Source organism: Artemia sp. Qi Xiang Cuo, chromosome 16, assembly GCF_049724085.1.
Source record: "Artemia sp. Qi Xiang Cuo chromosome 16, ASM4972408v1, whole genome shotgun sequence".
Lineage (NCBI taxonomy): Eukaryota > Metazoa > Arthropoda > Branchiopoda > Anostraca > Artemiidae > Artemia > Artemia sp. Qi Xiang Cuo.
In genome coordinates, this window is record NC_142809.1 from 40,826,608 (window position 1) to 40,841,851 (window position 15,244).

The 15,244-nt window shown below is 35.0% G+C and overlaps 1 protein-coding gene across 1 annotated transcript in view; it reads right to left on the reverse strand.

The window, feature by feature from the left end:
• Positions 1-7,960: 7,960 nt before the first annotated feature.
• The window catches only part of LOC148942908 (alpha-mannosidase 2-like), a 322,023-nt gene continuing 314,739 nt past the window's right edge, over positions 7,961-15,244 (reverse strand). Inside the window, exon 19 of the mRNA XM_089102392.1 lies at positions 7,961-9,417. Coding sequence (XP_088958518.1) covers positions 9,268-9,417 — 150 coding nt within the window. The 3' untranslated portion in view covers positions 7,961-9,267. The remainder of the gene's footprint in view (positions 9,418-15,244) is intronic.

A 15,244-nucleotide genomic window follows, 5' to 3' on the forward strand; every position in this document is an offset into this window, starting at 1 on the left:
TTCCAACTCTTGCATTTCGACGAAACAAATTCAAAATGAACTTTGAACAATCAAGAAAATGTAACTGTGACAAGGTAAACCACGACCAAACACTACTGAAATATTACATCTCTTGCATTTCAACGAAAGAAATTCAAAATTAACTTTTAAAAATCAAGAAAATTTAACTATGATAAGGTAAACCACAATCAAACACTACTGAAATATTCCAACTCTTGCATTTCAACGAAAGAAATTCAAAATGAACTTTGAAGAATCAAGAAAATGTAACTTTGACAAGGTAAACCACAACCAAACACTACTGAAATATTTCAACTCTTGAATTTCAACGAAAGAAATTCAAAATGAACTTTGAAAAATCATGAAAATGTAGCTATGACAAGGTAAACCACAACCAAACACTACTGAAATATTCCAACTCTTGCATTTCAACGAATGAAATTCAAAAAGAACTTTAAAAAATCAAGAAAATGTATCTATGACAAGGTAAACCACAAACAAACACTACTGAAATATTCCAACTCTTTCATTTCAAATAATGAATTTCAAAATGAACTTTGAATAATCAAGAAAATGTAACTGTGACAAGGTAAACCACAACCAAACACTACTGAAATATTCCAACTCTTGCATTTCAACGAAAGAAATTCAAAATTAACTTTGAAAAATCAATAAAATGTAACTTTGACAATGTAAACCACAACATCACACTACTGAAATATTCCAACTCTTGCATTTCAATGAAAGAAATTCAAAATGAACTTTGAAAAATCAAGAAAATGTAACTGTGACAAGGTAAACCACAACCAAACACTACTGAAATATTCCAACTCTTTCATTTCAATGAAAGAAATTCAAAATAAACTTTGAAAAATCAGGAAAATGTAACTGTGACATGGTAAACCACAACCAAACACTAGTGAAATATTCCAACTCTTGAATTTCAAATAACGAAATTCAAAATTAACTTTGAAAAATCAAGAAAATGTAACTGTGACATGGTAAACTACAATAACACACTACTGAAATATTCCAACTCTTGTATTTCAACGAAAGAAATTCTAAATGAACATTGAAAAATCAAGAAAATGTAACTGTGACAATGGAAACCACACCCAAACACTTTTGAAATATTCCAACTCTTGTATGTAAATGAAATAAATTAAAAATGAAAAGTTAAAAATAAGGAAAATGTATATGTTACAAGGTAAACCAAAATCACAAACTAATTAAATATTCAAAATCTTGAATTTAAATTAAAGAAATTCAAATTAACTTTGAAAAATCAAGAAAATGTAACTGTGACAAGGTAAACCACAATCAAACACTACTGAAATATTCCAGCTCTTGCATTTCAACGAAAGAAATTCTAATTGAACTTTGAAAAATCATTAGATAGTTCCTTTGACGTTGTAATCCACAACATAAACCTAATTAAATATGAACAATATGTCTCTACAACTAATGAATTTCAAAATGAACTTTTAACAATCAGTTACATGAAAATGTGAGGCGGTAAACAACTCTCGAAAACTACTGAAATAGTCCAACACTTGCATTTCAATGAAAGAAATTCACAATGAACTTTGAAAAATTCAGACCTTTGGAGGGGGGAGGGGCCGGGGGCAGGGGGTCGTTTTGTGTCTCAATGCACAAAAAAAGTATAAAAAATGGGGGGAATGGGGGGGAGAGGGGAGGAGGAGAAAGAGGGAGGAGGAGGAGGAGGAGGTGGGAGGAGGAGGAGGAAGGAGGTGGGAGGAGGAGGAGGAGGGAGGAGGAGGAGGAGGAGGGAGGATGAGGAGGAGGGAGGAGGAGGAGGAGGAGGAGGGGGGCCGGGGGAGGGCCTTAGGGGCACAGGGAGGGCCTTAGGGGCACCGGGAGGGCCTGTGGGTGGCTGGGTGACATTTGGGGACCGGTGGATGGCCTTTGGGACCCCGTGGGTCCTTTGGGAGCTCGATGGGCCTTTGGGGGGCCCGGGGATGGCCGTTGAGGGTCTGGGGTGGGCCTTTGGAGGCGCCGGTGGCCCTTTGGGAGCTTGGGGGACCTTTGAGTGTCCGGGGGGCAGTTGGGGGCCTGGGGGACATTTGGGGACCGGTGGAGGGCCTTTGGGAGCCCGGTGGACCTTTGAGGACCGGGGGCTTCCTTCGGGGTTGGGGTATGAGGATTGGAACCCTTTGGGGTTGGGTTAGAGGACCTCACAACACTGTTCAAATGGAACTTGTGTATTATATCGACCACACTCAAAACCTCTTCTAAAACCCTTTCTAAAATCTTCTTTCAAAATGTCTCTAACGGTTTCGCCGAAATAATCCCATAAAATGGATAAAACCGTTTCGCCCAAATAATCCCTAAACGTAATTTCAGCGTGTTCCTTTTGTTTGGCATCTCTGAGCTAACGCATTTCAAATTTCTAGGAAACCCTTTCCTACGTTAATCTCTTCATCTCATAAATTTTCTTAGCTAAACTATTAGGGTTTCGTTAGAATATCAATTTACCTCTCCGACTTAAAGCTCCGTGAAGCCGTATTTAAAAATAGAATTTCTATCTCTTTAGACTTCCGCATAATTCCAAGATAACAAGTGATGTCAATTATAATTCCTGACACTAAAGATCAATGAAGCCCTATTTGAAAATAGAATATTAATTTTTCTCTCTGTCCTAAAGAACGTTTATCCCTCAGGCCTAAAGATTAAAGAAGCCTTAATGTTTCTTAATTCTCCCCTTCGTGAATCAATAATTCCCCCTAGCGATTATGTAAATCAATTTCTCAGGCCAGGCTAGCCAAACAACAAAGAAGCCATGTTTGTTTCTTAATTTCCCCTTCGCGAATCAATAATTTCCCCTAGCGAGTATGTAAATCAATTTCTCAGACCAGGCTAGCCAAACAATCCCATAGCATTCGCGTCAAGCATGTTCATTCTCACTGAGAAAACCATAAAACAGACATGAATTGCTGTTGACATTCTTAAATATGACAAAGTTCCTGTTTTTCAAATTCTCACTGACAAAAACCATGAAAACAGACATAAATGTGAGAAAATTCATGTTTTTCAAATTCTCACTGACAAAAACCATAAAACATACATAATTTGATGTTGACATCCGAGAAAAACATCAAATAAATCGAACAACACACATAACCATCCATGAATACAACCATAAATGTGAGAAAATTCATGTTTTTCCAAGTGAGAAAATTCCTGTTTTTTCATTCTCACTGAGAAAACCATAAACCACGTGGTGCTGTCACGAGTAACACCCCCCTCTCTACTGTCAACTTTTTTTTATCTTCCATCAAAGTTACTTCTCAGCATAATCACCTTTATAATTGTAGTATATGTCATATCTATGAACAATCTTCATAAAACCTCGTTATACAATATTTTCGTCACTGATGTGAAATGAGTTGTGACGGTTTCTTTCAAGGGAAAAGATGGAAGTCAAAGGCCACCAGGTCAGTACTGTATTTTCGATGTCTGAAAACATCTCATTTCACAGTTCAGAAGCCATTTTTTTATCTTCCATCAAAGTTACTTCTCAGCATAATCACCTTTATAATTGTAGTATTTGTCATATCTATGAACAAACTTCATAAAACCTCGTTATACAATATTTTCGTCACTGATGTGAAATGAGTTGTGACGGTTTCTTTCAAGGGAATAGATGGAAGTCAAAGGCCACCAGGTCAGTACTGTATTTTCGATGTCTGAAAACATCTCATTTCACAGTTCAGGAGCCATTGGCTATACGAACACTGTACGGACGGGAATGGTCATGGATCATCACAATTCCAGAATTTAACACGCCTCTTCTTCTGTTTTGGATCTACCTCCCACAGGCACCACAGTTTCACAGTAAGAACCTGTAACAATTGTTGTTCCCGGCTGCATAAGCTCTACAAGCAATACATCTTTTTGGATTCAAAATGGTTGGGAAACGTCACAACCTATTTCGAACCATTGGCGGCGACAAATAATGAAGAAGGTATTAAAAAGCTTCTTCACAGATATGACGAATCCTTCACAGAGAAACAACCTTGATTAGACTAACAGGTAATAGAAATATTTTTTTTATATTCAGTCATCTTTTCTGGCAGCCAATCAGAAGCTTAAAAACAACTCAATTAAAAAAGCAATTTAACTGTTTCAAGTATTTTGGCATTCTAACTTCTATTCTTCCGAATCTGAAAACTTTCCAAGTTTTTTAATTGAGCTGACCCCGACTTCTGAGCAGGGTTCGACCAAACGAGGAATTGAGTGCCAGACCCAAATATCCAGTCAACAGAAAGAAAATTCAGCATTAGATATATCTTTTTAAAGAATGCTAATATCTATTTAAAGAAAAAAGATTATAAAGCATATACTACGCATCGCAGATAAAAGAATGCTAAATATATACTAATATTCACTGAAGTCTTCTTTCCCTTTATTTTCTTTTATTTATATATTTTAATAAAATTTCTACCTAAATTTTAACAAAATATTAACATGTATTCGGACGCTAGTTCATTTTTCTTGTTTCTTTTTTGTTTCTATATTTTTGACATTCTTCTTCGGAAATAAAATTGAAAGTATCCTAATTTATACATCGCTCAGTTTTCTTTCTGCTGCCATAGTTCTGTTTTTTGTTTATTTTCTTTTATGCCCCTTTACTTCATGATCCTTCTTTCTATTTTAGTATATATTGATAGATACTTAGTTTTCTTTCCGTCACCGTCATCTGTTTTCTGTGTATATATTTTTGTCACAGTTCTTCCTAAACGATAGTAAAACTAAAATATATATTTCACTCAATTTTCTTCCTTTTACAGCACTTTCTTTTTTTTTTCTTTTGTGTATATAAATTGCTCACGATTGTTTCCAAATAACAACAAAAAGATTAAGATCCGTTAAGCACATTAACTCTGATAGGATACTGAAAACATAGAAACAACTCAGAAATCCAGCAATAAAAACTTAACTTCCAGAAGGAACAAACGAATTTGGAAGTTGGTAATAAATTTTGATATTAGACATAACATTAGCTGGAATTATTGGAGAAACAAATTTCGACTCTGAATTCGGTTTACAGCTGCCGATATTGAACTATCGCTCCTTTTCCTAAGTCCATATAAACGTGAGCATGAATAATGAAAATAAATTACATTTTCAATATAGATTGATAAGTTAATATACTTAATGCGTAATTCTCCGCCGTCTTAGTTCCTAATTTTTGTTGTTTATCACAATGGTTAGAAGTTTGTTTTGTGGAGATTTTTTTCTGTGAAGTTTGGTTTCTGCATGTTTTTTCTTTGGAGTTTCGATACTTAGTAAGTTGAAACTCCTCTCGTGTTATTTTCCCATCTTTCTTTTATTTTATCTTTGTTTCTATCGAATTTTTGTTAATTTTTGGAAATTTCTGTTAATGGTTTTAAGATGCTTAGTTCCTCAAGGGCTATAGCCTCTGGGTATATAAATTTAAGCCATAAATTTAAATTTCGGATTAGCAGTCAGTATTTGTTTTTGCTTCAGTATTTGATCTAAGAACAGATCAGATCAGACCGAGAACAGATTCGATCAGACCGAGAACAGATCCGATGAGACCGAGAACAGATCAGATCAGACCAAGAACAGATCATATCAGACCGAGAACAGATCACATCAAACCAAGAACATATCACATAAGACCGAAAACAGATAATATCAGACCAAGAATATATAATATCATACCGAGAACAGATCAGATCAGACCGAGAACAGATCACATCAGACAAAGAACAGATCAGATCCCACCTGTTCTGGGCACCCGTCTGACTGACCGTTGTTTCAAACAGTAAACTGTACGAAAAATGTGGTTCAATCCCGCTTTCTAGTGCTATAATTGACGTATGTTTTCTTTTGATAAATTAACACCATGTATAATCGTATATATTGTTTGGTATCCGTGGTTTGATTTCCACCGCCAGTAAAACTCCGTGTGTTTGTCTTTTTGCCATGGTTTAACCATTTTTTTTGTACTAATGAGTTTTAATTACGAATAAATTGTCTCTAGGCCTACACTTCTTTTTTTTGTATTTTATGTACTCCGTCTCTTTTGTTTGCTTTTGACGGGTAATAAAATATTATTATTATTATAAGTAATCTTTTAATTTGTGTCAAAAGACACACAAAAAAGAAGAGACACAAATTCTTAATCAACTCTAAAAATTTTTATAAGGATTTTTTGGATTCATAAAAATGAGTATGCTTAAAACCTTTGAAAAATCTTACCAGCAATCAGATTTGTGACTGTGACTTAATTTTTAATCAGTCTAAGTTATGTGATGTTGAAAAAACTAAGATAAAAAATTAATTTCATAATTTACAATTTCAACGACAATTTTTGAACAAGAGAAAGATCATAATCATCCAGGTAAACCTGAATCAGCACAGAAAACGGACAAGCTTTCTCCTGTCCATTATGATTCTACATATCAGGAAGCTTATACACAAGCTGCGGAGATCAAATTTCGCCTTGCATCAATTCATGTATAAGACCATTGCAAGAAACCTCACCCCTCACTCCTTTATTAGTAGATAGAAAAGGAGCAGACAAGGCCACGCCCTATTCTTTTTCCGAGCCAATAGCCATCTGAACCTGTAGTCAGGTAGCCCACTTCAATGCTACAGTGAAAAAAACACAACAGAGTTCTACTTCAGTAGTATTAGAGCTCTTGGAATTACTCACCTTTTTACACAAAAATTAAGGATCTCCATTACTGTAATTCGTTAACGAAGACAATCACTACAGCAATTAATGGGGGGCTTAATGGCTAGAGGGTTTGAAGAAAAAGTACATTGAACAAACATGATAGGAAGCATATTGAAAGAAACCAAAGATAAAACAGTCGTAGGGAGCTAAAACATTAGAAAAAAACATACACATTAATCTCCATAATATTGATAATATTAGGAGCACACACCAAATACCTCTGGCAATCGTTTAATAAACAATCACATAAAAATATCAAAAATACTAAAGTAAAAGATGTGAAATGAATCGGCGTCCTAGGATAATTCGAAAGTAGAAATTTTTACAGTAACAAATAAAAGAAATAAAGCTGAATGGATCTTAGATTAAGAAAAAAGAAATAGGAACTTAATCAATCTATTGGAACTTAATCTATTGCACATGAGAACATCCGTTTTTTAATAAGACCTATTATTTTAACAGTATTCAGTAATACTCTCGAACCCGTAGCCCCTCTTCAAAAGAATATTAAAAATAAAGAATATTTTCAGCATTTTGTAAAGCCTTTCCGAAATTTTGAAATTCCCCGCCGAAAAAAAAATTATGCTTACATGCCATGTTTAACTATAAGTTAGTTACGGTAGGCGCTAAAACGCAAAGAAAATAAAATCAGTAATTTTAGTGAAGCAATTTGCTTTCCCTTTTTAAAGAAGATGAGATATCAGAGAATCCCAATCGATCTTCCTTAAGTTATTGATTCCATATTCGCTTGTGTCCGAACTACATTTTGTGACCGTACTAAGCGACTTACTGTAAGTAATCGTTACAAACTAGAATTTTTTTTTTTCAAAAATTTCTTTCTTCAGTTCCAATCAGGGTTGCCACTGAGAATTTAACTATATCCCAAGATTTACTTGCAAATATCTTAGTGTTTGTAATAGGCATCCTGTTATATGAAATAATAATGAAATAACATATGAAAATAACTAATGTTTGAAAATAATATTTGTCTTTCATATACTAAAAGAGGGAAATGCTATATATATATATATATATATATATATATATATATATATATATATATATATATATATATATATATATATATATATATATATATATATATATATATATATATATATATATATATATATATATATATATATATATATATATATATATATATATATATATATATATATATATATATATATATATATATATATATATATATATATATATAGGCTTTTCCATAGATCCAAAGCTAAAAACAAAAATTCCATGATCTGGTAAAAAATTGCAAGAAGCGGCAGCCCCTGTCTCAACCTTGTTCTTTTGGGCCGTTTTATATCAACTTCAGATTCAATCCACCCCCTCTTCATTTATTCTCCTCAACCATGCATGTTGGGTTGTCTTGGCTCAAGCCCACAGAAATCCTAACTTTTCCTCGATTTCTTAGCACTTCTTATTATATATACCAATTTTTTTTTTATTATTGCCTCTTCCACCGAAAGAAAAATTCAATGGAAGTGCCTGCCCTCAAGCATCTGAGAGTGAAATAAACAGAAATCAAATAAACACGGGATTTTATGCATGAAGTAGAAGCTTTCAACTCATTCTTTTTTCTTCCAAAAATGGCTTCGCAGGGTATCATTGTAGGAGTTAATTCAGGCAACATCCAAAAACTTCAGTCTTGCCCATTTCTTGTAGAAAAACGCTAAATGCATGGAGAACGTTGACAATACCAACAGCTTTTTAGAACTTATTCAATTTCGGCTTGTTATGGTACTTAAGTTCGATAACTTCATCAATTTTGAGCATTTAGTTAAAGCTCTAGTTTAAACACCGAGTTTTGAATATTTAAAAATTAATGTTTTTTTCAGAAATTTAAATTCTTACCTGTAACTTAGGCATTGCAATAGCTGGCTTACAATGCTTTAAAGACGTTTCTTGATTAATCCTAAATAATTTTCCTATAAATTGTCTGCCTTTTGAAGTTTGACAGTGTTACCCCCCCCCCCCCAACCAAAAAAATGAACGAACTGCAAACGAAGTATCCGTTTTGAAATGCCAATAATGTTATCTTTTCAGAATCAATCTGAACAAAAAGTGCTTTTAAATTATTTCTTTATACTCATGAAGAACAAATAGAAATTATATTGCACAAAACGGTAGAACTCTCTTAACGAAAAAGAAACCCACTATAATAAAAAAAAAAACGAAGAAAAATAAACAATAAAAAGAAGAAAGGACGAATAGGAAGCATGTGATTTTAAGATGCAAAAAAAAACAGTGCAACCATTACCTGTAATAAAAATTTTGCACAGTGCATCCCTGAAGAAGCCTTAACATTAGAATAGACTTTTTTAAGAAAGAAAAAATAAGCAAACAATATTATTTGAGTATCTCGTACCAACTAGACACATTTACTACCAAACATATCTTCTCATTTAATATTATGTTTTAACCTTAGAGCAACTCCATAGAAGGTCCCAGAAAAACAGCTGCTGCACTGACAATAAAAAGTATACAATTCCTACAGTTTGAAAACTGGATTATCACTTTTTCAATAGAAATGTATAAAGCTCCATTGGCTTCAAGGAGATCGTAAAACTCTTTCGAAGTTCCTTTCCAGAATGCAAAAGAGTGAGTGAGGTCTGTTTGACTGAGTCATCAAAGTATTCAGGGAAAAGGTCCATGACACTGAACTGAAATTGAACAAAAAAATTAATAAAATTTGCTATGAATTAATGCAGAATCAATTTTCCCCCTGTATCAAAGTGATATTAAATAGAAATGCTCCAAACTCAAGGGTTTTCCTTCTCTGTTTGGATAAACAGTTGGGAGTCACCAAAAAGCTTTAGGGTACTTATCTGTTATAGCGCCTATGTTAAGTTCTCCATCCGCACTGTAGAACCGGTTTCTTCGTTAGTTTATTTAAGATTTGCGTGAGACTAGACAAAGACAAGTGGCAGAATAGATGGGAAATATATAATTTGGTCTATATATTTGCAAATTAGGGGGGGGGTAAAGTATTTGGACAGTGTAAAGCTAGATAACAATTCTTACTTCATAATATACACAATAATTGTAGCTAACACATTTTTATGCAGACCCGCAGTACTTTACCCCTACTACCCCCCCCCCCCCTAATGTGCAAATATATAGCCCAAATTTGTTTCTAAAGCATTATATTTCCATCATATTTTGTGATATTTCATTGGGCTAGAGGAACAGGTTCTACTTAGATGAAGAACTTAACTTAGGCGTTATAACAGATAAAGGTTTTTTTTATTCAACTCGGAAATACATGTTCTTCATTAAGTATTAATTGATTTCTTTTTTCATCCACAAAGTTATCAAAGTATTCACGAAAAAAATATCATTATACGGAACCGAAATAGAAAAGAACGTACTACGGAATATGACAGACTAATTTTAATTCGGCTTAACTATCATAGGCAGCGCAATCGCGCTGCCTACGTAAAGAACGATGTTAGCACAATGTACTATTATTTTTTCCATACCAGGGCACTTCGTATCGAAGGAGTTGTCGTAGAAACTTCGAAAAGGGCTCATTCGATTGGAAATTGGAGTGGCTAGTACCCTTTTTGATAGTCGAAAGTGATTTAAGGCAACTGACACCCCTTTCACGCCCACCATTTCCCCGAACACATCCAATCAAAATTTTGAGATAGCCATTTTGTTCAGCGTAGTTGATTTCTAGACAGAAATTATGTTTTTGAGAGGGCCATCCCCAAAAACCCCCAGTGCATTGTTTTTCAGTTATGCCCTAGGGGCACATAAAAACAAGTCTGGCACAATGTATTATTTGTTAATTTTTTCCTTTAGAGCAAGGCATCTTGTATCAAAGAAGTTGTCGTAGAAACTTCAAAAAGGACTCATTCAATTAGAAATTGGAGTGGCTTGTGCCATTTTTTATAGTCGAAAGTGATTGGCAGGCAACTAACACCCCTTCCACGCCCACCATTTCCCGAAACACATTCAATAAACATTCTGATATAGCCATTTTGTTAAGCGTAGTTGATTTCCAGATAAATATCGTGTTTTTGAGGACTCTCCCCCACAGCCATTGGGGTAAAAGCTGTAAATTATATAATGGGGGTATATAAAATTTTGATTGCAGATTTTGCTGCAAAAACTTTCAAAAATGTTTGAGTGAAAAAAAATGCCATTGGATGGAGTCATTGCTAATCGTTGAAAGTAATTGAATAGAAACTAACCCCCTCTCATGCCCACCTTTTCTCCAAGCACATCCAATCAAAATTTTGAGATATGACAACCCCCCACAGCCCTCAGGGCAAGGGTTGTAAGTTATTCCCTGGGGGAATATAAGGTTTTTATAGAACGCGTTGTCGTAGAAACTTAAAAAAAGGGCTCATTCAATTGGAAATTGAAATGGCTAGTGCCCTTTTTAATAGTCGAAAGTGATTGGAAGGCAACTAACACTCCTTCCACGCCCACCATTTCCCCAAACACATCCAATCAAAATTTTGAGATAGCCATTTTGTTCCACGCAGTTTAAAGTTCAGGAAATTATATATTTGAGCAGGACACTCCCCCACAGTCTTCAGGGCAAGGGTTATAAGTTATGCCCTGGGGCATATAAATTTTTATTGAAATCTTTTTCGTAGAAACTTCAAAAAGGGCTCATTTGATTGGAAATTCAAAATACTAGTGCCCTTTTTAATAGTCGAAAGTGATTTGACGGCAATTAACCCCCCTCTCACGCCCACCTTTTCCCCAAACAATGGCTATCTAAAAATCAAAATTTTTAGACGCCATTTTATTCAACATAGTTGAAAGTTTTGGAAATCAAGTCTTTAAGGATGACAACCCTTACCCCCATAGCAATCAGGGCAAGGGTTGTGAGTTATGCTCTGGGGGCATATAAGGTTTTTATAGAAAGCGATGTTGTAAAAACTTCGAAAAGGGCTCATTCAATTTTAGTTTCAAAGGACGGGGGCCCTTTTTAAAAGCCGACAACCTCTTAAGGGCACCTAACCCCCCTCTCATACCCACCATTTCCCCAGACCAACCCCATACCAATTTTGTTATTGTCATTTGGTTCAACAGTGTCTGAATTGTGGAAACTTAGGTCTTTTAGGATGACAACCCCCTCAGGGCCCTCGAAAGGGTTGTAAGTTATGCTCTGGGGGCATATAAGATTTTTATAGAAAGTTGTTGTAGAAATTTCAAAAGGGGCTCATTCTACTGGAAATTTAAATTGCACTTTTTAATGGTCGAAAATGAATGGAGAGTAACCAACCCCCCTTTCGCGCCCACCATTTCCCCAAAAACGTTCAATCAAAGTTTAGAGTTAGCCATTTTGTTCAACGTAGATGAAAGTCCTGGAAATTATGTATTTAAGGATGACAAACACCCAGAGCCCCCAGGGCAAAGGTTGTAAGTTATGCCCTGGGGGCATATAAAGTTTTTATAGACAGAATTGTAGTAAAAACTTCAAAAGGGCTCATTCAATTGGAAACTGAGAGGGCTAGTGCCCTTTTTAACAGTCGAAAGTGATTGGAGGGTAACTAACTCCCCTCTCACGCCCGCAACTCCTCCAAAAACTTCTAATCAAAATTTTCATATAGCCATTTTGTTCAACGTAGTATAAACTTCTATAAATTCGGTTTTTTAGGATGACAACCCCCCCCCCCCCCCCCCACAGCCCTCACGGAAAGGGTTGTAAGTTATGCCCTGGGGCATATACGGTTTTTATTGAAAGCTTTGTCGTAAAAAAATTCAAAAAGGGCTCATTCGATTGGAAATTGAAAGGGATATTGCCTTTTTAATAGTTGAAAGTGATTCCAGAGCGACTAACGCCCCTCTCGCGCCCACCATTTCCCCAAACACATCTAATCAAAATTTTGAGATAGTCTTTTGTTTAACGTAGTTGAAAGTTTTGGAAATTAGGTCTTAGAGGATGACAACCACCTAACAGGCCTTAGGGTAAGGGTTGTAGTTTTTGCCCTGGGGGCATATAAGGTGTTTATAGAAAGCGTTGTCGTAGAAGCTCAAAAAGTGCTCATTCGATTGGAAATCGAAGATCCTAGTGCCCTTTTTAAAAGTTGAAAGTGATTGGAAGGCTTGGCATTTTTATAGTAAAGATCGATGTGGGTATAATGTATTATTTTGCTGTTGTTGTTGTTGTTATTTATACCAGGGCACTTCGTGTCGAAGGAGTTATCGTAGGAACTTCGAAAAGGGCTCATTCGATTGAAATTAGAAAGGACTAATGCCCTTTTTAATAGTTCGAAAGTCATTGGAGGGCAACTAATCCCCCTCCCACACCCACCCTCCAATTTGACCATTATGTTTAAAAACTAAATGTTGCCTTAAGATTAAATCAAAATGCACTGTTTTAATGCTAATTCCCAATAAGGCATCTCAGCAGTATCCCAAGAGCGACTGAGGGTATTATGTTCAAGCTTTCGGGGCTACTTCTGCTCTTAAAATTTAAACAAATCAAAAAAGGAAGTAAAAAAAAAACAAATAAAAAAAAGTTAAAAAATTAAACAAAACAAATCAAAGTAAGTAAACAGATTTTTTTGCGAATGGTATCAAGTTTTCCATTTCAGGTCAACTAGAGGAGGTATAAAACTAAATTAAACACTACTATTTGTGTCCGAATTCTAAAAGGGTGTATGTTGTTAAAAATTTCTGAAAATTTTTCTCCAGCATGCAAATAGCAGGCCAAAGTATAAAATCTTAATAAAACAAAAAGATTTAAAGTATTATTTTCTTTTTCCCTGAAAAGACTATGCCAATATAAAACGAACAGAAATTAATTAAAAAAACTTTTTCCACAAAATGAGTTATTCAAAGAAAAGTAAAGAACTCCATTAAACAAAAATGAGCAAAAATAAAATCAAATAATCTACCTGATCAAATAATCTCTGAAAAAAAAAACAAATCAATGTGCATTGTCAGTTTAATGTACATATTCTGATATTTAGTTATCAAAATGTTAATATTATTTGATTTATTAAAGTTATAAAAGTAAAAAACATTTATATTTTTTTCAGTAAAGTGGAAATTATGTTCTGGCTTTGGGAAGGCATAGGGGTTTTGTGCCCAACTTATGTTAATTTCTGCTCGTTTTGAGTTTGACTCGGTTATTTATTGTAATTTCTGTTCGTTTTGGGTTCCACTTATTTATCGATGCTGATTTGTGGTAGTTTCGCGCTTGGTAGATTATTTTATTTTATTTATGCTCATTTTTTGTTTAATGGAGTTCTTTACTTTTCTTTGAAAAACTTATTTTGTGGAAAAAAAGTTTTTTTTAATTAATATTTAATAATAACATATCACTATGAGACTTCCTTTGCAGAATTTTTAAGTTGTACTACTGAGTTTTGGACCTTCTCTACCAGATCTTGGAATCGGTGCAAAAATAGGATTGAAATTTTGGACTCTCTGAGATTCAGCTGTAACTATTCCATTTTTGTCCCGGATTCAGTATAATTTTGGACTTTTGGTCCAAATTTTACAAACCTCAAGATGTTTGAGGTGCCCCCCCCACTTCATTGCGACGCCTCTGCCAACTAAAATGAAGATAGAAAGCAGGATCCACTTGGCTTTTACATGCATTGTGGCTTCCATTGTTCAAATTTTGTCCTAGTTAACCCCCCCCCCCCAAACCGGGCCTAATTTATATACTATAAGGTATTTACAAGACGTTGTTGTCTGTTGTTTTTCTTCCTCTTCACCCAAACGAACTGAGCCCTTAGCTTCACTATTGAGCCTCTGTGTATTAGCTTCACTATTGAGCCACTAGTGAGCCTCTGCTGCACATGAAGAAAAAAAGCTGCTTCACTATTGTGACACACACTGGATTGAACGGTATAATGCTATGATTACTGGGTTTTATTGAGCACAACGACAGGTATCATGAAAACACAGCCACGGAGGGAAGCGAACGCTACCGTTTTTTGAATAGCAAGAGACTGAAAAGTCAGAAAAAAACTCTTAATCCTACATTTTTCTAAGTGTTGTTGCTTGTGTCGCGTTTTCCTCGAATTTACGTGCGTCATTAAGTAGTATGTGTCCTCAAGTTCTAAAGGGCTTTAACAAACTCACTTGGGGAACTCGTCTGTCTCTTCAGATTTCAACGAAACGTCACTTGGGGTGTTTTGAGCAGACTTGGAACTCCTTCCTAATAAAAAAAAAATCCGAGTCAGCCCACGGCACACCGCTGAAGAAAAACCGACTGCGCGCCTCCGTTTTCCCTAAGAATCAGCTATTCATCGCCGAAAAGACAACTGACGCGGCTACGGGGTCTAGTTCCTAGCATTAGAAATTTCGTGGGAATATTTTCTCAAAAGTCAATATTTCTGAGACTAAGCTCGAGAACTTCATGCATTAAACAAAGGCATGGAAGACAAATTAATGAAAGAATGAAAAAAAAACAACAAAAAACAGCAGCCTAAAAAAAATATATGAAACAGATGAAACGGCATGATGCTGTAGCCTGCTAACGTTTTTAAAAGCTTTTCCTGTTTAACTGGC